Raw genomic sequence first — 25,245 nt, 5'->3', positions numbered from 1 at the left:
TTACCCAATGTCTCAAAGATACACTCTTACAAAAGCTATGCTATTATAAATATTATGTTTATTATTTATTATATAAGCATATATTTTCTTTTCAATAAGGTGGGTATAATGTTATGGCTCATGCTTATAATCCTAGACACTCAGGAGGTGGAAATAGGGAGGATTGCCAGTTGAGACAAAAAATTAGTGAAGCTGGGCGGGTGGATTACGCCTATGATCCTAGCTACTCAGGAGACTGAGGATTACAGTTTAAGGTCAGCCCCTGCACTGAAGTCCACGAGACTCTTAGCTCCAATTAACCACCAGAAAACAGAAGGTGGTGCTGTGGCTCAAGTGGTAGCTAATATTGAGCTGAAGAGCTCAGGGAAAGCATCCAGGCCCAGAGTTCAAGTCTCACAACCAAAAAAAAAGTTTGTGATATCCCTTCAGAAACAATGGCTGAGCGGGGTGGAGTGGCCTATGCCACACACAAAATATAAATAAGAGGATCACGGTTCAGGCCATCCTGGGCATGCACAAAATAGCCTATTTGAAAAATAACAACAGCAAAAAGGGCTGGGGCATGGCTCAAATGGTAAAGCATCTGCCTAGCAAGTGAGAGTCCCAAGGGCAAAAAATTGTAAGCTGCATCTACAGTTAGTATATTTTCTTTTTCTTTCTTTCCTTCCTTCCTTCTTTCTTTTTCTTTCTCTCTCCTTCCTTCATTTCTTTTTTTCTTTCTTCTTTCTTCTTCCTTATTTTCCTTCTTTCTTTTTCTTTTTTCTTTGTCTTGCCTCCCTTTCTTTTTCTTTCTCCTTCCTTCCTTTTTCTTTCTATCTTTCTTCTCTTTCTCTCTCCTTTCCTTTCCTTTTCTCCTTCTCCTTCCTTCCTTCTTTTCCTTCTTTCCTTCCTTTCTCCCTCCCTCCCTTTTTTCTTTTTTTCCTTCCTTTCTTTCCTTCCTTCCTTCCTTCCTTCCTTCTTTCTTTCTTTCTTTCTTTCTTTCTTTCTTTCTTTCTTTCTTTCTTTCTTTCTTTCTTTCTTTCTTTCTTTCTCTTTCTTTCTTCCTTCTTTCTCAACTAGAGTTTGAACTCAGGAGCAGGTGTTCTACCAATTAAAGCGGTGACCCTAAATGTCTCTTGCTAGATAGGGACCCTGTGGGGGAGAGTGGTCTTTCTCTGCCTTTGCCATCATGTGTGCATGATCAACATGTGCCGGATAAACAAGTGAATGGGTGAATGAAACAGAGGGAAGCGAGGAAACTCGCTTTTGCAAGCTGGTTACCATAGAACAACGGCTGAATGGGTGTTTTTTTCTTTATTTCTTTTTTTCCAGAAAATGGACAGAAGCCTCTCAAAACGGAAGGCGGATGGCCAAGCCCAAAATGGGGAGTCGGCGTGACTTGAGGACCCCCCCCTCCTCCCCAGAAATGGCAAGAGGATCAACAAGGGAGCTCCCGGTGTGCCGTGGCCTGGGCGGCGAGCGCCCGGGGCAGGTCGGTGGGGAGCTTGCGCGGCTCGGTCCTCCGGAGCAGGGCGGCCAGGTGCTGTCTGATCTCCGTGGTCCTGGCCCCGTAGATGACGGGGTTGGCCAGGCAGGGAAGCAGCAGGTAGAAGGCGCTGAGCAGGTTGTGCACGTCCTGGGAGGCGGCGCGGGCCAGGCGGTAGACGAGGGAGGAGCCCAGGGTGGAGGAGTAGACGATGAGGACGACCAGCAGGTGCGAGCCGCAGGTGTGCAGGGCCTTGGCGCGCGCCCGGCCCGCCGAGATGCGCAGGGCGGCGCGGACGATGCGCGAGTAGGAGGCGCTCAGGAGGAGCAGGTCCAGGGCCCGGTTGACCACGCGGAAGGCCAGCCCCGCCGTCTTGTTCACCGACACGTCGCCGCACGACAGCCTCATCAGGGCCATGTGCTCGCAGGCGAAGTGGCGGATGACGTCGGAGCGGCAGAAGCAGACGCGGGAGGCCAGCGCCACCACCGGGGCCACGATGGCCGCGCTCCTGGCCGCCGCCACCCCGACCAGGCCGGCCAGCAGGCGGCCCGTGACCACCTCCGGGTAGCGGAGCGGGTGGCAGATGGCCACGTAGCGATCCAGGGCCATCACCAGGAGGATGTTGCAGTCGAAGACGATGAGGAAGTAGACGCAGAACATCTGCAGCAGGCAGCGCGGCAGGGAGACGCGGTGGAAGCGCGCAGAGAAGCTGAGGAGCATGGCGGGCACCACGGCGGTGGCGGAGCAGACGCTGACCGCCAGGAGCAGGGCGATCAGCAGGTACATGGGCTGGTGCAGGCTCCTCTGCGCCGCCACCGTGTGGATGACCAGGGCATTGGCGGACAGGATCACCAGGTAGAGGCCGAGGAAGGGCAGCACCAGGAGCGCCCGCCACTCCCGCAGTCCCGGGAAGCCCACCAGGACGAAGCTGGTGTAGGACCCATTGACGCTGCCATTGCACCACGCTGACATGATTCCAGAGAGGAGGCCCAGGGGCCCGAGGGCCACAAGTCCCTCGCTAGGCTGCCCTGGGCGCTTCGTGCTTCATGACCCACGGGATTCCTGCGGAGAACAGGAAGGGTTCTCTGTTAACCTTCAGCGAGAGCGTCAAGGAACAACTTTCCTTGGCTGTTACTGGCTTGCTTTTCTTTTCTTTTCTTTTTTTTCAAATAAAAACTTTCTTAGCATTATTATATATACATATTTACTAACCATCCTTATTGAGAACTTACATTATTCATTATTCTAAGTTTCTTTCTTCCTTCCTTTTTTTTTTTTTTTTTGCCAGTCCTGGGGTTTGAACTCAGGGCCTGGGCACTGTCCTTGGATACTTTTTGCTCAAGGCTAGCATCTGCCACTTTGAGCCATTGCGCTACTTCTGGCTTTTTCTGTGTATTTGGTCCCAAGGAATGGAACCCAGGGCCTCCTGCATGCTAGGTGAGCACTCTACCACTAGGCTATGTCCCAGCCCATTATTCTAGTTTCTATGCCAGGGGCTTATAGCATACCACGGACAATGGATCATATCTGCCCTGAGTGAACTTACATTGTATTAGACAAATCTAAAGTGACAAGAAAGGAATAAAATTCAGGGCTGGGAATGTGGCTTAGTGGTAGAGTGCTTGCCTACCATGCATGAAGCCCTGGTTTAATTCCTTAGTACCACACACAGCAGCTCAGGGACACTGCTCAGGCTCTGAGTTCAAGCCCCAGGACTGGCAAAAAAATAATAATACAAAAAATAAAATTCATGGGCCGGGAGTTTGGCCTAGTGGTAAAGTGCTTGCCTAGCATGCACGAAGACCAGGGTTCAATTCCTCAGTACCACATACATAGAAAAAAAGCCAGAAGTGGTGCTGAGGCTCAAGTGGTAGAGCTCTAGCCTTGAGAAAGTCGAAGGACAGGGCTCAGGCCCTGAGCTCAAGCTCAGGACTGGCAAAAAAAAAAAATAGTAACAGGGTGTTATCATGGAGCCTTAACTGTTCTGAACCCAAGAAGAAAACCCAAGGCAAACACTTACTCCTAATTTCAGAGTCAGGCATTGGAATAGAATTTAGAGAATGGTTGAAAATGATTGCAATCTGTATACCTCAATACCTACTTAGAAAGCTTAAGAAGTTTGAGATTGAGGAGTCTTGGAGACAGCACATGTTGGAGAGAGCTGGCACTTCCCTTTTGTACATCCTATAAGAGTAGGGGGCAGGACACAAAAGGGGGTTCACCTTGAGCCAAGGAATTCAAGGCTTTGAAAGAATACAATAGAGAACTCAAATTATATCCCAGTAAATATGCCATGATGTACCACTATTAGTAACCCTATCAAAAAGAAAGTTGAATTAGATCTTCTCTTTTGGGTAAATTGGTTTATGGTTGTCTAGAGAGTCTCTCTTTCCTTTGTTGGTTGCTACTTGATGTTCTATTTTTTTCTACTTAGTTTCAGTGTTAAAATTTATTTTTCAGTTGCCGGGAGTTTGGCCTAGTGGTAGAGTGCTTGCCTAGCATGCACAAAGACCTGGATTCGATTCCTCGGTACCACATACATAGGAAAAAGCCAGAAGTGGTGCTGTAGCTCAAGTGGCAGAGTGCTAGGCTTGAGATAGCCCAGGGACAGTGCTCAGGCCCTGAGTTCAAGCCCCAGGACTGGCAAAAAAATATTTTTCAAACAGAATGAGGTTAAGTAACAGTTTAAACAGTGATCAGGATGTGTAAGTAAACATCCACTCAGATAAAACATTACTGCTTAAAAGGATCTGAGAAATGTTTCACAGAGTAATAAATATATTTTATGTTTAAGTTAGTGGGCATGTTCTAGCAGAGAAGCCAGCCAGACACTGGGTAATCTTGGCTATTCAAGAGGATGAGATCTTAGGATTATGGTTTGAAGCCAGCCTGGGCAAGAAAGTGGTAGAGTGCTTGCCTAGCACGCACGAAGATCCAGGTTTGATTCTTCGGCACCACATCCATAGAAAAAAGCTGGAAGTGGTACTGTGGCTCAAGGGTAGAGCTCTAGCCTTGAGATAAGTCCAAGGACAGTGCTCAGGCCCTGAGTTCAAGCCCCACAACTGGCAAAACAAACAAACAAAAAAAACCAAATGTATGTTTGTAGTGTATTAGTGCTGAAAATCTGAAATATATATGTATATATATTATTTTTCAAGTCACTCTTTCTGATGATTAAAAAAATAGCATCTCTTGGTCTGGGAGTTTAGCCTAGTAGTAGAGTGCTTGCCTAGCATGCATGAAGACCAGGGTTTGATTCCTTAGTACCACATGCATAGAAAAGCCAGAAGTTGTGCTGTCACTCAAGTGGTAGAGCCTTAGCCTTGAGGAAAGCCCAAGGACAGTGCTCAGGCCCTGAGTTCAAGCCCCAGGACTGGCAAGAAAAAAAAATACACACACACACACACACACACACACACACACACACGTATATGTAGCATCTCTTATAATAAATCTTAAAACTAAAAAGCATTTTTAATCCCAAATTTTCATACTTCCACCTCTACACCTTTCCTTTTTTTATCCCTGCCCCCTTTGTTTTGTGGGTCATGGGGATTGAATTTGGCCTGGGTGTTGTCCCTGATCTCTTCAGCTCAAGGCTACCACCCTACCCTTGAGCCAAGCCCCACTTTGCATTTTCTAGAAGTTAATTGGAGATAAGAGTCTCAGGTCCTTATGTGTCTGGGCTGGCTTTGAACCTTAATCCTCAGAATCTTAGCCTCCTGAGTAGTTAGGATTACAGGTTCGAGCCACTGTGCTCGCCCAGCTCCTTTTTCTTTTATGCTTCTCCTGCTGCTCTTTTCCATCTGTGTAGCATTTCCTTTTTTCTTTTTGGTAAATACCCTTATGTATATCCCAAAATAACACATTGACAAGGCTTCCCTCATGAACAAGGAATCCCCGAATAGTGCAAGCATCCCAACGTGTTGCACAGCCTACATGACAGAGAATGAGATGAAATGGAATAAAGCAATCAATACCCATACTAATGCAGTCAGAGTGCTCCTGAGAGCCCATTAATGGTTTGAGGATTTGTTGTTACAAACATGAAGAAAGTTTCAACAGATTTCACCAGCAAATATCAGGATAAGTCTTTAATAGACAAACTTTTCTATTTATTTCTGTCAAAGTGACTGAAAATATCAGAGTCTTTTCATCAGGCTATAACACAGACAACATAGATCTCAGTTTTCTATTCCTCTTCCTGCTTTCTTTCCCCCCTTAGCTGATATAGTTTTTTTTCCTTCTCTTCCTCCTCCAATCATTTAAATGTCTGATACTTCAAGACCTCTTTCTGTTTTCTAATTTTTTTTTTGGGTGCAGGCCCCGGGACCTGAACTCAGGGCCTGGATGCTGTCCCTGAACTTTTGTGCTCCAGGCTAGCGCTCTACCACTTGAGCCACAGCTCCACTTCTGCCTTTTTTGGTGGTTAACTGGAGATAAGAGTCTGGTTTCACATCTCTATCTTGAGAGGCTGAGACCTCTTGAGTAGTTAAATTCTAGGCATGAGCCACCCGTGCCCTGCTGTCTTCTAAATCTTCATCTGCTCTGGAATGGATCTTTAGCTGCTCACTCTCTATTCACCTCCTCCTGGCCTCCTGCTTGTTTTCTGTAGGTGGTGGTGACTTCTCTAAGTGCTTCACACTTAGGAGTTTAATGCTAGGGAACACAAGACCACAGGCACGTGATCTCCATGTAGCTGAGGACGGCTGGTTACACTGGGGGTGCCATTCAGTGGCCACCTTCCCTTCCCTGACACAAATTGCACGTGTGCTCCCACCACAGCTGTGTGGAGACTGGATCTAGGAGTTGGACTCCATTTAGGAGTTGTCATTTTTCTCCTTCTCACATTGGTGACTTGGTGTTCTGTTGAGTTTCCACTCTTTCCCCATCTCTCAAAGACTATTGTGAAGAAACCACAGAGCTATTTGCCAGTTTTCACTCAGTAAACCAGAACTCAACTGTTACGAGCATAGTCACGCGATTTTCTTTCCCGTCTTGGGTTTAAGTTTCTTCTTCTCTAGGTTCTTCCTTTTGCAGAATATGGAAATAGAATAACTATGGGAGACAGTTTCCCTCCATCATCTTTTATTACTATGCCATCTGACCAAGCCATACAAAACTCTTGTTTTGTTGGTCCTCCCTCCCTCCCTCCATTCTTCCTGCCCAGCTTCTCCTTTGTCAGAACAATCATCTAGAAACATCATTCTCCCAGCCTTAGGCTGACCTCAATGTCTGCAAGAAGAGGAGGGGATGGCCTGGAGACCCTGGAGCTCAGACTAAGGAGAGTGACCATGGTCCAAGGGGTTCTCACAGATCAGGAGAATAGCAAGGAGGCAGCAACTGCTCAGAGCTCAAGCTAGGTAATGGTAGAGAGCCATGGGACAGGCAGAGGAGAGCTGACAATCCCTGTTTTTTCTTGGCTTCCACTAGACTCACAGGATCAGCGAATCACAGTGCCAGGGACCCACAAAGTCATGGAACCTTTGGATATAAGGGGCAGCTGCTGGGAAGCCATTGAGCTGCCATTGTTTCTTCTAAATATCTCTTCCTACTACTCCTAGCTGTGTTTCCTGCAGCTACCCAGAAGCTGTCTTATCTTCAAAGTCTAGCCGTTTAGGGCAAGCATTGGGGTTGGTTTGAAAGGGGTCCTGGCAGTACAGGGTGTTCTTTCTCCTCACTTCACAGGAGATGGCACAGGAAACACCTTGTTCTGAGAGGAAAAGGAGGACTGGGTCAGTGGGAAGCTGGAGTGAGAAGAGGAAGATGACAAGCTCAAGTGTGCAGGGTTTCGGGATACACAGGCAGGGGAGTGAGGGGGGGATCCCAGGGGGATAGGCCAGCACCCTGCCACTCACTTCTGGGCCCCAGAATGTATGTGATCCTCAGCCATTAAATGTCAATTAAAGATTGACTTTGCAAGATGACAGAGAGGGCTTAGTTGTGGCACACTGCTGGGCAGTGGAGGTGCCTGAGCCACAGAAGGGCGCTCTTTCTTGGTGAAGGGAGAGAGCTGGTTTCCAACCTCAATGGGCTTAGGGACACCGCAAGATTTACCTCATTCTACTCCTGAGTTTGTAGGCAAACATTTTATAAATCTCAGTCTCTGTCTGGGTGGAATAGGAAAAATTCAGTCTTTGCTCTGTTCCTTAGCTATGACAGGAGACTTCAGGATGTTAGCTTGATGTTTGGAGCTGATTGAGATGCCATCTTAATGGGACCCTGAGTCTTTAGGCACACAGACTTGCTGGATATATGTGGTTACATTAACACATAGAAGAGAAGCTAATGGACAGGGCAATGATGACAAAGGCACAGGCTGATTGGATATTTGTGTGTGTGTGTGCATGTATGTTTTGGGGCTTGAGCTCAGGACCTGGGTGTTATCCTTCAGTTTTCTTTTTCCACTTAAGGCCATTACTGTTGACTTGAACGGGAGCTCTACTATGATCTTTTGGGCAGTTAATTTGAGATCAGAATCTCACTGACTTTCCTGCTCGGAGGTGGCTTTGAACCATAATCCTCCAATCTCAGCCTTGAGTTGCTAGGATTACTGATGTGGGCCAGTGGCACTTGGCTTGGGGGTTTACTTCTGAGCAGCTTAGCAGGCATCTGTAGGAGAGGCGAGGGTTTGACGATCTCCATGGAGGAGGGAGGGAATACACGGGACTCAGTTTCCTACAATACTGCTCTGGGCTGGACTCAGGTGGTGATTTAGAAGACATGTCCAACTTCAAAGACCTTGAAGCTCATGGTTAGAGGCTGTGACTATGGACCCACAATGCCTTGCTCTCATTCTCCCTGGACTGTGGTAGGTAAGTGCGTGGCGAGAGGAATAGAGCTGCTGTGAATGCTGCTCTTACTTCCTGAGCGGAACTGTGTTGTCTCCAAGCCCAGAGTCTCCCTTACCCGCCCTGCTGGGCTATGCACACACTCCCTTACTTACCAGGACGGATAGCACAGGCAGGGAAAGTGAGGCCAGGCCAAGTCAGGCCTGGGTTCCCTGAGTGAATTAAATCCTCTCCACGCCTCTCTTGGGGAGGCCAATTGCATCCCAGTTCCCAGTCCCAGGCTCTGACTTACCTAATTAGCAGGGCCTTGGGGGTAGCCAGGGTGAGCAGGCACCCCCACAGAGCCCTGTGGGTGAGGGGACCACAACACTTACACAGACAGGATGCCAGGGAGCAGGAGGGGAGGAGGGGCTTGTTGGGGAAGAGTCGAGGGCCCCCCAGGAGTAGTTCTTCAGGGCTCTCCTGTGACCCATGCTTTCCAGGTGACTTCATCTGAAGGGTCAGCCTTCAGACCCCAATGACTCCATTTCACTAGATCCACGCCTCTTCCATGTACCCAGACCTGTTCACTTGCTTATTGGAAGTCTCCCTAGAATGTTCCCCAGGAAACATCCATGTGTCAAGTCTTGCTTTCAGTATAAAACACGGCCATGTGTTCTCTGTTAGAAATACTGAAGTGGCTACCCCATGTTTTCTGGAATGGGAGAGGGCTAGGGAGAGATGATGGGAGAGAGGGAGAATGAATATCTGTCAGGATGGGGAAAAGAAGCCAGGGTTGTTCAGGCTTCATCCCTGATCCTCTGCCAAGCTCTGTGAGGCCTTTGTTTCTTCTTTGTTATGTGTGCCTCATCTCTTAACCTTCCCACCCTGATTTTGGTAACTTCATTTCTAGTTTGTCCCTGTGACTGTCTTCTTATTGATGTATTTTCTCTGTCTTATTAAACTTAGTAGGCCAAAGGGAGTTTATAAAACTTTTTTTTTTTAGTCTCTGTTAACTTAGATTAAAAAAAATGGGGGCCAAGAGTTTGGCCTCGTGGTAGAGTGCTTGCCTAGCATGCTGCATTCTGGGGCTTCAGGCCTAGCTGGGTTGAGGGGTGGCATGGGGGGTGCCCAGATTACAGTCAGTGCACGACCGCCCTGCAGACATCAGCCCTGCTCACGCCCATCCTTCAGTCCCAGGAGTGAAGTCTGTCGAGAGGGGCACCTTCTTCACCCTGGAGGGGACCCATTTCCCGGGACCCTTCCCTGGGCCCAGCACCCCCAGAACCTCCTCCTCTCCTGGGGCTCCCTACGCCTCTCTAGTTTGTTCTTCTGCCACCCTCACTCCTGAGCCTGGGAGCAATGGCCAGCACAGGTGACTTCTCTGCCTCTGGTGGTCCCAGGACCATGGCATTTCCCACTGCACACACCCCTCAGTTCACACCTCAGACCTCAGGTAAACTCAGACTTCTGCAACTGGTTTGCTGCAGGCTCTATACCAGTGCCTTAGGGCTCTACAGGAAATTGCCACCAATTGGTGCTTGAAACACCATTTTCTCTCTGTTCTGGTGACTAGAAGCCCTGGACCACGGGGTCTGCAGGCCAGGCTCCCTGCAGGCTTTAGAGGAGAACATGCCCGGCCTCTTTCAGCCTTTGTGGCTCCCCGAGTTCCCCAGTCTGTGAGGTGTAATGCCAGCTCTGCCTCTGTCTTCACCTGCCTTCATTTACCACCGGATTTATACCCCACCTGGCAATCCAAGATGATCTCATCTGAAGAACTTGACATTAATTACATTCATCAAGGTCACAATAAGGTCATAGTCACAAGCTCCTGGACCTGAATTCATCGGTGCGTGCGTGTGTGTGTGTGTGTGTGTGTGTGTGTGTGTGTGTGTGTGTGCAGCCATTCAGCTCTTTTCAGCCCTCCACACGTGCAATTTGAAAGATGAGGTGGGGGGGGGAGTGGTGACTTGAGCTTGGCCAGTGAGTGTGTCAGCTGTGGTGGGTAGCCAAGACACTACTCCCAAATGCCCTGTTTGGTGACTAGATGCCTAGACTCCAGGGGTGCTGTTCAGCCCACCCAGAGGGTACAGCTGAGCCAGAAGCTTCATGGAGTTGTAGGAAATAGAGCCTCTGGATCATCGTATGAGTGCAGGCTGAGGACACAACATTCACTCTGGGGTCTTTGTCCATACCAGCCCCTCCCAGTGGTGTCTTTTCTGAGGTCTGTGACTTCTCAGAGTGGATTAGGCTTCTCTCAGGCTTGAAGAATCCCCTCCAGGGGCGGCATCCATTGAGAGGCAAGATTGGTGGTAAAGTGCCAAGGGCAGGTTCTGAATACCATGACCAGGACTCTAAGCCAGGTCAAGTAGGGAGGGGAAACAGAAGGTAGACATGCCAACATGTCACCACTGGGCCTGTCCCCTCTGCCTGCTCTTAGGCTGGTCAACCCTTTTTTTTTTTAAATTGTCAGGATAATGTATAGAGGGGTTACAGTCACATTCGTTATTGTAGCGGGTATATTAGTTCTCGAACATTGTTACCCCTTCCCATGTTTTTGTACCCCTTTCCCTCCCCTCCCTCCCTCCTAGTCATCTGTTTTCCCCCTTTCTTTCCTTATTTCAAATAAACAAATAAATGAATATACAATGTACCAGGTAACAAAGTCAGATACAGCAACAACACGAAATAAACCATATGGGGCAAAAAAGAGAAATTGTGGCCAAGGCTCAGTTTCTCTGGCCTCACTTAGTACTAGCAATGCTGGGATTTAGAGTCAAGTGTGATCCCATAAGACTATTGGCCTGGGGTTGGAGGTGTGGCTCAGGTAGAAGAGCGCCCACCAATGATCAAAAGTGTTAAGATACCTTGTGTGGGGGGTGGTGTGGGGGGAGACTATCGGCCCTGACAGGTGGAAGGGTATTCGGAAGGGATACTCTGCATACAGAGTCCATAAGTGCAGCACTGTCACAGCACTCTGGGAGAGGGGTGGGACTCTCTGGGAATCCACTGGCCAGTAAAAATCTTTGCTGTGTGGACATGCACTCTTATGAATATGAACATAAAGAAGGAGTGGAAACAATTCATTCCCATGGTCCTTCCTGCTGAACATCCTAGCCTCAAGGAACAAGGCTTGGGACTGAAAAAGGAAGACAAGTTTCCTGGTATGTTACCCTGCATTTCCTAAAGAAGCCATGAGGTGGCACCCAAGCACCACACACTGGCGAGGCCACTGAAGCTCAGGCCTATGTCAGAGCCCGCAGGCTGCAGCCTATGACTGAGGACTAGTAAATTTGAGGCCCTTTATTCTCAAACACCCTTGGTGACCCCTCCGCACCCTTCACCAGTCGTGCTAGTATAGGAAACCAGGGCAACAGACCCGGCTTCCTGAAGTTCTGGAAGGTGTGCTCTCTCTTTGAGCCCTACTGAATGCCTGTCTGAAAACTGTGTATGAAGACGGCACCAACCTCCTCTCCCTCCCATCTTCCTCCCTCCTTCCCCCTTTCTCCCTTCCAGTCATACTCACAGAGCTTGTGCCTGACTAGGCTGTACCGCTGTGGTCAACAAAGCCTACAGGGGTCTTCTGAGGATAAAATAATGTCCATAACTTATTTAGCACAGTTACTTGCACGCGGTGTGGCCTCTAACCCTTGCAACAACCCTGTGTGTGGGTCCTGTTATTACTACGTCTTAAATGGAGGAGGAGACAGGTAAAGGCCTGTGCCCCGAGCCTTATTATTGGAACATAAGTCTGGACTGTCAACTCCTAAACCCAATAGATGGATATGGCTCCCTCTATGAGTCCAGAGGACTTTGGATGTGTAACCTTCAAGCCCCCACTCCTCCTGCAGGTTTGATTCTGGTGGAGACTGGCAGGAAGCCTGCTGTTGATTTATAAGCTCCCAATAGGTCCCAGGCCCAGCTCCCGTCTGCTAGTGCTAGAGCTCAGGTCTGTTCAAGAACGCAGGCCAGGGCCCTGCGCTCAGCTCTGGCCCAGTACATGAACATACAACCACTGGGCTGCTTCCTACGAGCACAAGAGCATTAATTCCCCTCCCCAAGAGCCGGTGATGCATGCGGGCTGCTGAGAGCCTCTCCCTCTGAGAGATGGGAAGGCCTGATGAGTTGTATGATGGCTGGTTGGGACATACTTAAAGTTGTGTTTCTTAGCAGGCTGTCTGCTAAGACAGGTTGTGGGCTTGCCTGGAGTGATGGAAGCGGCAGAGAGAGAATCCTTGAAACTCACAGGAGATACTTACAAGCAGGACCAGATAGGGAAGGGGGGGTCTGCTGGCCTCTATTCCCTCTGTTTGCACTAGGGCCTCCCCGCCCCTCTGTCTGTCACCTGTGTGGCCTACGACTTGATGCTGTGGGTTTCCTGGAAGGAGGTCAGGTCTGCCTTACCCGTGGCCTGGGAGCCAGCAGGGTGAGTGAGATGGAAGAGCTGAAGAAAGCCTGGCTGAGCCACTCAAAATGTTCTCCAGCAGAAAAGCCCTGGGCTTCACTCTGGGGGTGTGGCGGCCCCCAGCTGTGTACCTTGAGCTGTGAGCTCAACTTCAGCTGCTTCATCTTTGAGATGGCATGGGCAGGCTGTGTCTGCATGGCTTTAGGTGGTGCACAACACACTGCTGAACTCACTGTTAAGCAGACTATTGAACTCACTTTTCACAACAAGCTGCGAGCACAGCTAACATTAATGTCACAGATGAAGTTGAGCCCAGAAGTCAAGCAGTGTCCCACATTCATGCCTGATCTACCCCAGTGTCCTCCTCACTACATTTCCTTCCCTCTCTCCGCTTTCCCACACTCTGTGCCTGCTACCAAACATGACTTGGAACAAGGGAGCAAAACTTGGCTCTGAATTCTGCATACTTTATTTTTGTCAGTCCTGGGGCTTGAACTCAGGGCCTGAGCACTGTCCTTAGACTTTCTCAAGGCTAGAGCTCTGCCACTTGAGCCACAGTACCATTTCTGACTTTTTTGTCTATGTATGCGATACTGAAGAATCGAACCCAGGTCTTCATGCATGCTAGGCAAGCACTCTACCACTAGGCTAAACCCCCAGCCCCTTCTGCACCTTTTTCAACCCAACAAGATATCATCCAGTATTGATCATAGCCAATGAATGGTGACTTTGAGGGCAGGCCCATGCCAGGCAATTTATAGACACTGTCTTTAATCTTATGAAATAAAGGTGGGTAATAAACCCACAGAAGTTAAATAAACAACTTGCATACATTTAGTAGCTAGCCGAGTGGCAGAGCTGGGATCAAAGCCCTTGAAACCTAATGTTCTCTGCAGGGAACGGTTAGGTGACTGAGTCTCAGTTTACTCATCTCCTAAAGAGGGACGATAATGAACACATCATGGCGCCTCTCTGGAGGGTTGTTGGGTGATGCATATATGGCATTTAGCTTGGAAATAGTGGCTGTTTCTCACTGCCATCATCTTTACATCACTCTCCCTGCCTCCTTCTTGTGACTGCTGTGGGAACAAATGGGCTCAGTGGGTTGGTGGCCTCTGTGACCTGACTGGGCTGGGGGTAGAGGTGGGGACCAGCTTCAGTTTGGTGGTCACACATCCTGGATCCTTCAGGGCTGTGACGCTTGGCCCTGGGCCTGTCAAGGTCACACCAAGTGTCTCAGGATGAGGCGGAGGGCAGAGTGCTGAGCCCTGGGGTCCAGTAGGGCCTCAGATGGCCAGGGAGGGGCAGAGGTTTCCGTGCACACCTGGGCTTGACTGGCCTGGAGAAAACTGGGCACCAGCAGGGACCTCCGTGTCCTCTAGGGCTGGGAAAAGTTGGGGCTGCTGCAGAGAAAGTTGTAGGCCCTGTGGGAGGAAGTTGTGACTGCTCTAACTTTTCTCACTGTGATGTGAGCTCATTGCTCTGTCCCCAAGGCTTGCGGAGTGATTTGCCACCAATTAGGCTATAATGAGCTGGACCGTGGTGGCCTGTGGGCTTGTGGGGGATTGGGGAAGGGATGGGCTCAAGAGGGCACCTGGGGCCAATTACAGCAACCCGGCCTGACGCCAGGCCCAGCTGAGGCCTGAGCCTTCCGAGGAGATCCGCTCGCCCCAGGTGCCCTCTTTGCTAGCCTGGCCAAACTTTTAATGAGAAAAAAACATGGCCGCTTCTCTCATTTGCCTGCCGATTGCCTGGGCAGGCCACCAGGGTTGTGCATGCTCCTTCCTTAAAGAGCCAGAAGCATTTCTAGAGTATGACTTGTAGTTTGAAGTGGATCCAATGCAGGCAGGTCACGTGAAGTCTAGACACAGATCCTTCAGTGAGCAAGGCAGGCCTCTCAGGCCTCAGTTCACAGAAATAATCTTCACGAGGTTAGCACGAGGCCCAGATATGACACTATGAACTGGAAACTGGTGACTTTTAATAGTCACCATTGGCTGTCGCCTGGCTGGGTGGACAGAGGCCAGCTCTAGCCAGGATGCTTGTGGATGCAGTAGTGTGACACTTTCAGAACTGCTGGTCACTGGCCTTTCCTCTGTCTGCTCTGAGCAGGGCCCACAAAATACCATGCTGCTAATGGGTGTTGATTGACATCCATTAGTTGTACAAGGAGGGTCTGTGTGCTCATCTTGCCGTGTCCACATATGCATAAGGTGTACCTTGATCAGGCCCCGCCACTCCGTCTGCTTCCTTCTCCCTTCTCAAACAAGCTTCCTGGTTCCAGTTTCACACATAGACATAAAATACATTGGCTAGATTCATCATCATTCACCCCCACTATAAATTAGTACCCCCACCCGGGACGGTTCTGAGCCTGCCATTCAGTTTTTGGTGAATATTAATTGTTTGAAAGAGTGCTATGCTCTGTCACACAGGCTGAGCCCGTGTGCTCTCACTTTCAGTGAGCTTTGTTCACAGAGGCAATGAATTTGTTGTTCACTCACTGACATATTGTTTACTCTTCTCTAATACTCTCATACATTCCCACAGTTACAAATACTTTATATATATACATATATATACTATATGTAGATGTTAAATACTATAGACATAGTAAATATAGTAGCTAGAGTAGATGTACTATAGTATGTACTAGATATAATATCTCTATATAGTAGGTATACACACATACACGATCCCCTGTGTATTTACACATATATTTATCTTTTTGGTCTGTTTCTTGCACCTCAGCCTTCCCCTCTCCCTCTCCAGTGTTTCCTAGATCTGTGTACAAGTGCCAAGTAAGGATAGAGGCCCTGATTACTGAGTTTTGACTGCACAGATAGACTGTAGGCCCAGGGAGAAGCAGGGCCTAATGGGTAGTCCTTCCTTTTCTGGTCTAGTAAACCATATGGACCTATAGAGCTGTCATATCTTTAGAGGGGACTCAGTGGTCCTGTGAGTGTAGGTAGGTCTCTATCTGCTTCCTCGCTTACTGTGGTTTATTTTGCAGGCTCCAGAGCCAGAATGAGAGGATGTATGAACTAGTTTTAGTATTTCTTCGATCCATCTTAGTGCCTTTGTTTCCTGAGATGACAACCACTAGCATTTACTGCAATGCTAGTTGTATCAAGTTAACTAGAATTCATGTGAATCCATGTGAGATGTCTAGAACAGGGCCTAGGGTGCAGTGGCCTGTCAATCATTTACACAAGTGATCTTTCTAGTTATGATTCAGTCATTAAGGTACATTTATTGGGCACCTAGTATGCGCTGGGCTTGATGGTGCTGGACCCTGGGGTAGAGCCGTGAGCAAGGCTGGCCCCAGGAGCTCAATGTGATGGGGGAGACAGATCAAAAATATGGTAGGGGTATAGCATGTAACAGCCTGGAGATGGGAGGTAGGCACACTTATGGAAGGCTTCCCAGAAGAGTTGGAAGTGGGGTGCTTACCATGGGCTGGGACTCATGCTAAGTGCTTTGCATTCATTATCTCTCTCCATCCTCCCATGATGGTGTTTTTATTTTGTTTTGTTTTCTGAATAGAATCTGATTGTTACTTGTCTAAGGTCATACAGCCAGTGAATGGTGAGATCAGGGTCAAACTCAGAGCTGTCTAACCCCAAATCTTGTCCTCTGTTTTGTTTTCTCCTGTGAGGGTGTTCATGGTGGTAGTTATAGTAGGTAGTGAGAGGAGGCATAGATGGTGAAGGGACTGTGTGTGTGTGTGTGTGTGTGTGTGTGTGAGCATCAATCCTGGGGTTTGCTCAAGGCTAGTTCTTTAGCCATAGATCTACTTCTGACTTTTCGGGTGGTTAACTGGAGGTAAGAATCTTATGGACTTTCCTGGCTGAACTGGATTTGAATCTTGATGCTCAGAACTCAACCTCCTGGTAGCTAAGATTACAAGCATGAGTCACTGGTGCCCGGCAAGGAGAATAGTGTCTTACAGGAAATTCTGGCTTTGCTACTGAGGGCCTGGGCCTGGGGTTTCCTCTGCACATGTGGCAGAGGCAGGATAGATACTACAGGGGTACTAGCACAGATCCTGCCCTTGGTGCCTGGATTTTCTGCTCATTTACTACTAGTGGTAGTCACTGAACCTCCATTTTCTTTGTAAAATGGAGATGACAATAGAAAACAATTATTTTGTAATTCTTTTTTTTTTTTTTCCAGTCCTGGGGCTTAAACTCAGGGCCTAGGCTCTGTCTCTGAGCCTCTCTATGCTCAAGGCTAGTGCTCTACCATTTGAATCACAGTTCCACTTCCAGCTTTGTTTATGTGGCACTGAGGAATTGAATCCAGGGCTTCATGCATGCTAGGCAAGAACTCTTATCACTGAGCCACATTCCCAGCCTCAGTAATTTTAAAGACTTTTTAAATTTATTTTTTTCTAAGGACTTTTAAATTCCTGTAAATATATCTATTACTCATGTAATCCTCAGATATGTGTGTGTGTGTGTGTGTGTGTGTGTGTGTACGCGCGCGCATGTGCCTGTGTGCAATCACACACCTGGATAATCCTGGAGATGAAAATGCTTGAGAAGCAGAGGCAGGAAGCATGCAAGAATAATGCCAATGGGTGCAAAGTTAGTGTCACCCCCCCCCCCCAAAAAAAAGAGGCATGTGGCTCAAGAGAGGCAGGGCACTGGCACAAAACCCTAGGAAGGTAACACTAGGAAGTTAAGAACTACTCACACTTAGAAGAGGGTTGGCCTGTAAGACATGACCAGCTAATGTTTGTTGTCAGTACTCAAAGCTGTGAACTTTCTAGAGGTCAGTGTGTCCCAAGGTGCATTTCACGAATCATTTCCCCGGGATGTGAAGATCTTTTGAAAGGGGGCTCTCTGTTCAAATAAGTCTGGCAAACTCCTAATTCTGTTAAACAGTTATCCTCCCGGAGACTCCAACTCACTACAATGAATTGCCAGCCTTGCCAATGCCAAGGTAGTGTGCCCTGTTTCCCAAATGACCCGAGGGGCGTCGGTGGGGCAGGGTCTCTGGAAGACACCTGTGAAGATCTGGGGGTCGGGGCCATGGTGGAAGGGAAGAGCTCCGGCCTGGTCGAGGCCAGGCTGTGGGCCTCTGGTCAGAGCAGGCCTCCAGGCCTCAGTCTACCCAGGTACCAGGGGAACAACTGTACACAGGAGGGGGCCCATCACGGTGTGGCCAGAACAGATGAACCAGGACAAGTCACACCACGCAGGGGCCGGCACGGGGGCACGAAGCCACTTGCTTCATCCACCCAAAGCTTTCCTAGGGGTGTGGGCAGCGCACTCACACACCCAGGCTGAGTGCAGTGACCAGTGCGCTTTCCCGTCTCTCTCCTTGGCCTCTGGTCACTTGAGGACATCACTGGGACTCTGACAAGGAATGATCAAGGTGGAGGCTGGAAAGGCCGGTCCCGCCAAGCCCCGCCCCCCGGTCTTCCCACCATGCACCGGGAGCCGGCTGGGGCGGAGGCCTCTCTGCTCCTAGCCGCGTCTCTATGGTCACGTCGCCGCGGGGCAGTGTGGGAAGCGGCCCGCAGAAAACTCCGGAGGCCCCCGCGGGGTTGCCATGGCCAGGCCTGCTCGCTGCGCTCCGAGGGGAACTCGTTAGCTCGCGGCCTGGCCCGGGGGAGCTCCGCGACTTGGCAAACAAGCGCGCTGACGAGGCCCCGGGGAGGCGTGCGGACCCCGGGCCGGCGAGCGCCCGGCCTCCCGGGGCCGGCCTCCGGGGACGCGGGGCCGGTGCGCCGCTCCTGGGCGGCCGCGCGGGGGCGCCCGAGCCCACGGAACGAGCCAGCCGCGGAGCGGGCCCGGGACCGCCCGCCGAGCGCGGCGCGGGGGCTGCCGCGTGCCTCCTTGGTTTCCGTGTACATCAACTGACACACGTCTTTCCCCCCCCCCCCCAGTGACACTTTGTTTTTAATTATCTTTTTTCAGTGCAGCGCGTCTACGAATGTTGACCAGTATCACCCCTCCTCCTCCTTCCTCATCCGTCCCAGTCCCTCTCAAGTTGCCTGCTTCTGTTTTCACGTATGTACTGGAGGACGCCGGTTCTATCTCAAACCCGGTTATTCTTCGTCCTCCACTTGCCAAAAGGAAAACAAAATCACCGGGGATATTCCTTAGACCCACTCTGCAGTTCAGGACAAGCTTCCACTCTCAGAATGGTCCCCGAGAAGGTGCCTGGGCCAGGAAGGCTTGGTAGTAGCTGGAGATCTCCGCTCACTGGACAGGCCCTCGCCTGAGTTGTTGCCTTCTGGCCTCAGGTGTGGATCACTGCCCGACTTCCCCTTTCGTAATGTTGCCCTTGTTTGCCTTGGCCTAGGGAGCCATTCTCAACACCTAAGTCCTCACCTCTCTGCTGTGGCTCCTCTGACTGTGCTGCCTGCTGCTTGCCCAGTCAGATTGGATTGGCAAGGAATATTGTCCCTAATCAGCTCTGCCTGCTATTATAAAATATAGACTAAGTAACTTAAGCATTTCTGTCTCCCAGGCCGAAAAGTTGAGTATCAGGGTGTTGACAGCTTCACTGTTGGGTAAGAAAGAGAAGTAGCCCTTTATATTTCTACCCCACAATCCAGTTTAGTCAGGGTCACATGGCATTTGTCACAGACAAGCAGGGCTCTTGTTCTGGGATGTCACCTTGAGCTGGCAAATGTCAGCTTGCACAGGAGGATACAGCAATGATTTACAGAGTGGGTGCTGTGTTTGAGCTCTTCAGATTAATTAGAGATAAGAGTCTCACAGGACTTTTTAGTATCCTGGCTGGCTTTGAACTGAGATCCTCAGATCTCAGCCTCCTGAGTAGCTAGCATTATACTTGTGAGCTACCCTGTCCAGCTAAGAGCAACAAGCTTTAACTGACCTTCTTTTGGGGGAGGGGAGGATGGAGGGTGGTAGGTGGGAGAGGTGGCTAAAGTTTGGTGATGGTCATTACTTATGTTTTTTTTTCTTTTTTTTTTTTTCCCCTCCTAGGCTTAAACTCAGGGCCTGAGCACTGTCCTTGGGCTTTCTCAAGGCTAGAGCTCCACCGCTTGTGCCACAGCACCACTTCCGGATTACTGAGGAATCAAACCCAGGTTTTTGTGCATGCTAGGCAGGCAGTCTACCACTAGGCCAAACTCCCTGCCCATTGGTTATGGTTTTAGAAGCTATTTTCTTTTCTGATTACAAGCACTTTCTGGCCTTGAAGTTTTCAAGCTAGTGGGTGACCCAGATAACTCTGACAGTAGAGTTACTCATGATCTTGTATAAACAAATGAACTAGAGTTAGCTGACCTAGCTCAGTAGCATCGTCTTGGATAACCCTTTAAAATCAGCATGTCTACATGCAAAGCTATGTGGAATCTATTCCAAGGTGTAAGACAGCACATTCAAAGACACAAAGAAGGATGCTGAGTCTTGTGTCCCATTTTAGTCATCCTTCAGATATCTGTAGGAGGCTCCCAGCAAGTCCTTTTAAAAATTTTATTTTAAGCAAAAGCATCCTTCAGGTTTCTGCAAAATAACCCAGATAAATGGTAGCATAACCCCTATACCACAAGTAATCTCTATAGAGTGAAACTCAGTATTGCTGAGTTGTGTGACACCAAAAATGAGTGATTTGGGCGAACAGAATTTTGCTTTGACAGTTTGACATCAGAGTTGATTATGAAACAGGGTTTTCCTTGGTGGCAGTATTTGTCAGTTTGAATTCCACTAATTTTAGCTTGGTTTGTCATAAGGGGCTCTTAGTCTAACATTTTGGTCTAATCTGGTGCTTAAAGCATGCTTTTTGGGGGAGGATGGGGTGCTGGGGCTTGAACGCAGAGCATAAATGCTGAAGTTTTCTCTTTTGCTCAATGCTAGCACTCTTACCACTGGAGCTACACTTTACCTCTGGCTCTTCTGGTAATTAGAGATGAAATTTTGGTGGACATTTCTTCCTGGGCTGGCTTTGAACCAAGATCCTCATGTCTGAGCTTCCTGAGTAGCTAGGTTTATAGGCATGAGCCCCTGAGTGCCCCACTGAAAGCATGCTTTTGAAGTGGGAACTGCTTAAGGACCCAGAGATGATTTGCCTTGCATTGGTCACTACCTGTCTCAAATAGAGTAAGATAGGGAAGATTTTGCAGCTGTGTGGCCTCTCGTTGTGAATCTTCAAAATGCTATATTTTATGAAGTATTTTCTATTTCCCTTTCAAATGTGCAGGTCGTATTTGAACCCTACCTTCAAGATAAGGTTTGCCTGGATGACAGAGGAGGTTACCTCATGCTTGCTAAGCAGGTAGTCTATCCCTTGAACAAGCCCCCTTTTGTCTTGGGTAATTGTGTTCCAGGTAAGGTTGTACTTTATGCTAGGGCTGGCCTAGGCTTTGATCCTCCTATTTGTGTTCCTGGGATGATAGGCACATATCCCCTGTGCCCAGACATTATGTTTTTGCCATAGTTAGGATGACAGGCACATGTCACCATACTTAGATACTGATTGAGTTGGAGGCTCATGAGCTTATCTGCCCAGGCTGGCTTCTAACAGCATTTCCAAGGTCTTCAACTCTAAAGTAGCTCCCATTGCAGGCTTGAGATACTGCATTCAGCTTCCCTTTAAGTATCTCTGTCATCATTCTTACTCAAGGTTGGTTGCTTCAAAGATCTCTTCTTGGCTGGGAATGTGGCTTAGTGGTAGAGTGCTTGTCTAGCATGCGTGAAGCCCTGGGTTCAATTCCTCAGACCACATATACAGGGAAAAGCTGGAAGTGGCTCTGTGGCTCAAGTGGTAGAGTTGCTAGTCTTGAGCAAAAGAAGCTCAGGGACAGTGCCCAGGCCCTGAGTTGAAGCCCCAAGACTGGGAAAAAAATCTCTTCTTGAGACTATACTTAGAATAACTGCAGTATTCTTAGGAAAGGGCTGGTATTGGAATGTTGACTTTGTGTAATTAGGAAATGGTATGATGCAATGTATGACAACTGTTTGGTAGCTCCAAAGCAGGGAGTTTTTTTTGCCAGTCCTGGAGCTTGAACTCAGAGCCTGAGCACTGTCCTTGGACTTTCTCAAGGCTAACACTCTGCCACTTGAGCCACAGCACCACTTCTGGCTTTTTTCTATGTATGTGGTACTGAGGAATCGAACCTGGGTCTTCATGCATGCTAGACAAGCACTCTATCACTAGGCCAAACTCCTGGCCTAGGATTTTTTTTTGCCAGTCCTGGGCTTGAGCTCAGGGCCTGACCACTGTCTTTGTATTTTCTTAAGGCTAGAGCTCTACCACTTGAGCCTCAGCACCACTTCTGGCTTTTTTCTATGTATGTGGTACAGAGGAATCGAACCCGGGTCTTTGTGCATGTTAGGCAAGTACTCTACCACTAGGTCAAACTCCTGGCCCTGGGATTTTTTTTTTTTAACAGGAGGAAGTTTAGGCAATACCATGTGTCTTCTCCTCTCCTGGCCTGCTCTCTAAGATTGCAATCATTACCGCATCTGCTGACAGCTGCACTGAAATAAACGTGTCCACACAAGTCCAAACAATAACATCTTTCTTTCTGAATATAGAGACTTGGCTCTGGAACCAGGCTGCTGTCTGCAGGGGTTAACCACCATGGTGGCACTATCCTTCTGACTCCCCCACACCATCTTGTAAGAAAAACAAAGCTGCCAGCAAATAAAACCCCTACAGTAGCTCTATCTTCAGGCCAGCCTATGATGATTCTATCTTTAGTCTTTACTGTTTCCTAAGGCCTTAAACTGGCCTACTGCTTGCTAAGGTCAATGTCAGGGCAGGGAGCTAAGAAGTGAGGTTTTCTTCATGCTCAGAAAAGAGTTTCTCCTGGGCATGTAGAACTCATACCTAGGCTACTAGGGAAAACAAATGGAAGTTAGATATGGGTACTACTTCTTTGCTCAGTCTTTGATGCACTGTAGTCGTGGACAAGTCAGTTTTCCATCAGAATCTTGGGCAAAATAATCTTTATGAGAACTTTCAGTTCTTAAATGTCCCATGTTCTCATCTTGGCCTAGTAAGGCAGGAAGGGAAGGGAATCTTTGGACTGCAGGAGAAAAGCCTTTCATAAGAAATTGAGTAATACCCTGGGGTGAGACAGAAGGGGTAGTGACTTTTAACCTGGAAGATGGCCCAATGAACCTTACTTCTCTTTATAGACTTTACAGAGGGGAAAATGGGCCATACACACATGAGCTGGCTGCAGCTCATAACCCGATGAGATGTGGAGATGTGCGGGGAAGGTAGGAGAGAGGACCTCATTGACAGAGTGTGTCATCAGAGGTGTGTTCTTCTTCTAGAATTCAGGACCTGGGCACTGTCCCTCATCTTTTCCACTCAAGGTTAGTGCTCTAATACTTGAATCACAGCTCTACTTCCAGTATTTTGGTGGTCAGTTAGGGATATGAATCTCAAGGATTTTCCTGCCCAAACTGGCTTTGAATCTGGGTAACCTGCATCTCGGCCTCCTGAGTAGCTAGGATTATAGGTGTGAGCCACTGGTGCCCAGAAGCTCCCTGTCTTTTTCATCCACAGGGAATGAGCCCTGTGTTCCACCACATGCTCTTGCTACAGTGCCGTGCGTTGCCTGAGGCCCCAAACAATCTAGAACAGCTGGCTAGGGACCTAGGGCACTGGGAGCCACAACAAATTTTTTCTCTCTCATTTATTTGAGATACTGTATCACCATAACAACAAGCTATGAAACACATCTTGGGAAACCCTCATGATATCAACCCACGAGTAATGTCAGACAGAACGTGGCCCAGTGGTAGAGTGCTTTCCTAATATGCACGAAGCCCTGGGTTCAATTCCTTGGTACCACATACATAGAAAAAGCCAGAAGTGGTGCTGTGGCTCAAGTGGTAGAGCCCTAGCCTTGAGAAAGCCCAAGGACAACGCTCAGGCCCTGAGTTCAAACCCCAGGACTGGCAAAAAAAAAAAAAAGATTTGGAAATGGTTGAAGCCTCTAGTCACTCTATTGTGGTGGCCCCATCAGGGATCAGAACCCCATACTCTTATCAGCTCCTGGAGTCCTTGGGCCTCTCTCTCTCTCCTTCTCTCTCTCTCTCTCTCTCTCTCTCTCTCTCTCTCTCTCTCTCTCTCTCTCTCTCTCTCTCTCCTTTCTTCCTTTCTTCCTTCCTTCTCCTTCCTTCCTTCCTTCCTTCCTTCCTTCCTTCCTTCCTTCCTTCCTTCCTTCCTTCCTTATTTGTGCTCTGCCTCCACTATGATCTGTATGAGCTAAAAATTAGTATGGATTTGTCTTGCTTAATGATGGAACTGAATTCTAAGAAATTCCTATTAGGCAATTTCACTGTGTGAACATTACATACATACCTGGAGAGTCTTTATCCATTTTGGCTATATGAAATATTACACGGTGTAATATTGCTGGTAATGATGAACAAAAACAGCTTGGAGATTACATCAAGCATGAGGAGATGATACAACTCAGACACAGAGGAAACACCAGATGCATGAGATTCTGCTCAGTATAACATTGATTACTGCTTAGAGCAATAGGAGCATGCTATAACACAGCACTATGTGCTGGGGATGTAGCTTAGTGGGAGCCCTTGTCTGGCGATTGTCCCAGTACTGCCAAAAATGAGACAAAAGTATGGAATATAACTTTACTATGACTGTGAAGAATCACTATACACAACAGGGTATACTATACTGCTATACAAGTGGCACTTGTTTATTTCATACAAATAATATGCTGTGCTTTGACATTATGATGCCACTAGAACGAAGTTTTAAGCTGTGTCATAATCATTTGGGACCACTGTTGTGCATTAGTCATCATTGCTGGACATGTTGCTATGTAGTGCGTACTCATATGGTGACACTTACCCCTGACTTGAGGGTGGAGTCAGTGGGGCGTGGGGTCTGTTCTGGGCATCTGGACTCTCCTCTCCAGTGACAAATCCTGGCAGGCTTGCAGTCTTCTTCAGCTGTAGGAGGAGAGTTGTGGGTGCCAGTTCACAGTTCAGTTCACAAGGGGTTCTTGGGTCTGTTGTATCTCCTCCCAAAGGTAGGCCATGAGTGTTCAGCACACTGCCTATTTCTTACCTTCTCCTCTTTGCCATATTTGGCATTAGCTCCCTGCACCACTCCTGGGAGCAGAGCCCTCCTGGGAGCCATTTCCACTTCTGCCCTCTGTGGGTAGTTGGCAGGCTTCTCCTGTTTGGAGAAGTTCCAGCTTCTGTTGGCCAGTTCCTGCCACAGCGGATCTCCTCCTTGTGGCCATTCCTGGCACCGTGCCCTTCTTGGCAGACAGACTACATGTGAAGTATGTGTCAGGAAGGTCTGCTTCCATCCTTGGCACAGACTCTATAATGCTTTCATGTTAGCACAGTGCCTGATCATACCCTCCCTTCCCCCCCTCCCCGCCACCTGTTTCTCCCTTCAGTGCCTCTGCTGTTTGCCAGGGGCTTCACAGTTCATACTGCTCTTTCAGATATGATCTTACCATATGTTCAACAGCTACTTCAAGAACAGTTCACCCTGAGACTGTTGGACTCTGGAACGGGCAGTTCTGACTGTATGTGGGCTGGTGGGAAGGCCTTTGTTGGGGAACCCTTCCTGAGGCAGGAGAAAGTGGCTGACTATGGGGTCTCTTCTTCTGGGAATCAGTC

At 48.6% G+C, this 25,245-nt stretch overlaps 1 protein-coding gene and 1 long non-coding RNA gene across 2 annotated transcripts; one reads left to right on the top strand and one right to left on the bottom strand.

The window, feature by feature from the left end:
• Positions 1–1,417: 1,417 nt before the first annotated feature.
• Positions 1,418–2,437, bottom strand: LOC150053430 (olfactory receptor 52K1-like). The gene has a single exon (XM_090349297.1). The coding sequence runs from the start codon at positions 2,435–2,437 to the stop codon at positions 1,418–1,420; it is 1,020 nt and encodes a 339-aa protein (XP_090205423.1).
• Positions 2,438–19,611: 17,174 nt separating this feature from the next.
• LOC150053429 (uncharacterized) lies at positions 19,612–22,867 on the top strand. The gene is made up of 4 exons (XR_016538157.1): positions 19,612–19,709; positions 20,822–20,896; positions 22,159–22,242; positions 22,765–22,867. It is a non-coding gene; the product is annotated as an uncharacterized LOC150053429 (long non-coding RNA).
• The last annotated feature ends 2,378 nt before the right edge of the window (positions 22,868–25,245 follow it).

The sequence above is a fragment of the Megascapheus bottae genome, chromosome 16, assembly GCF_031878675.1.
Source record: "Megascapheus bottae isolate mThoBot1 chromosome 16, mThoBot2.hap1, whole genome shotgun sequence".
Classification (NCBI taxonomy): Eukaryota; Metazoa; Chordata; class Mammalia; order Rodentia; family Geomyidae; genus Megascapheus; species Megascapheus bottae.
The sequence above is the reverse complement of the archived record's forward strand: the minus strand, read 5'-3'. Positions and strand labels throughout refer to the sequence as shown.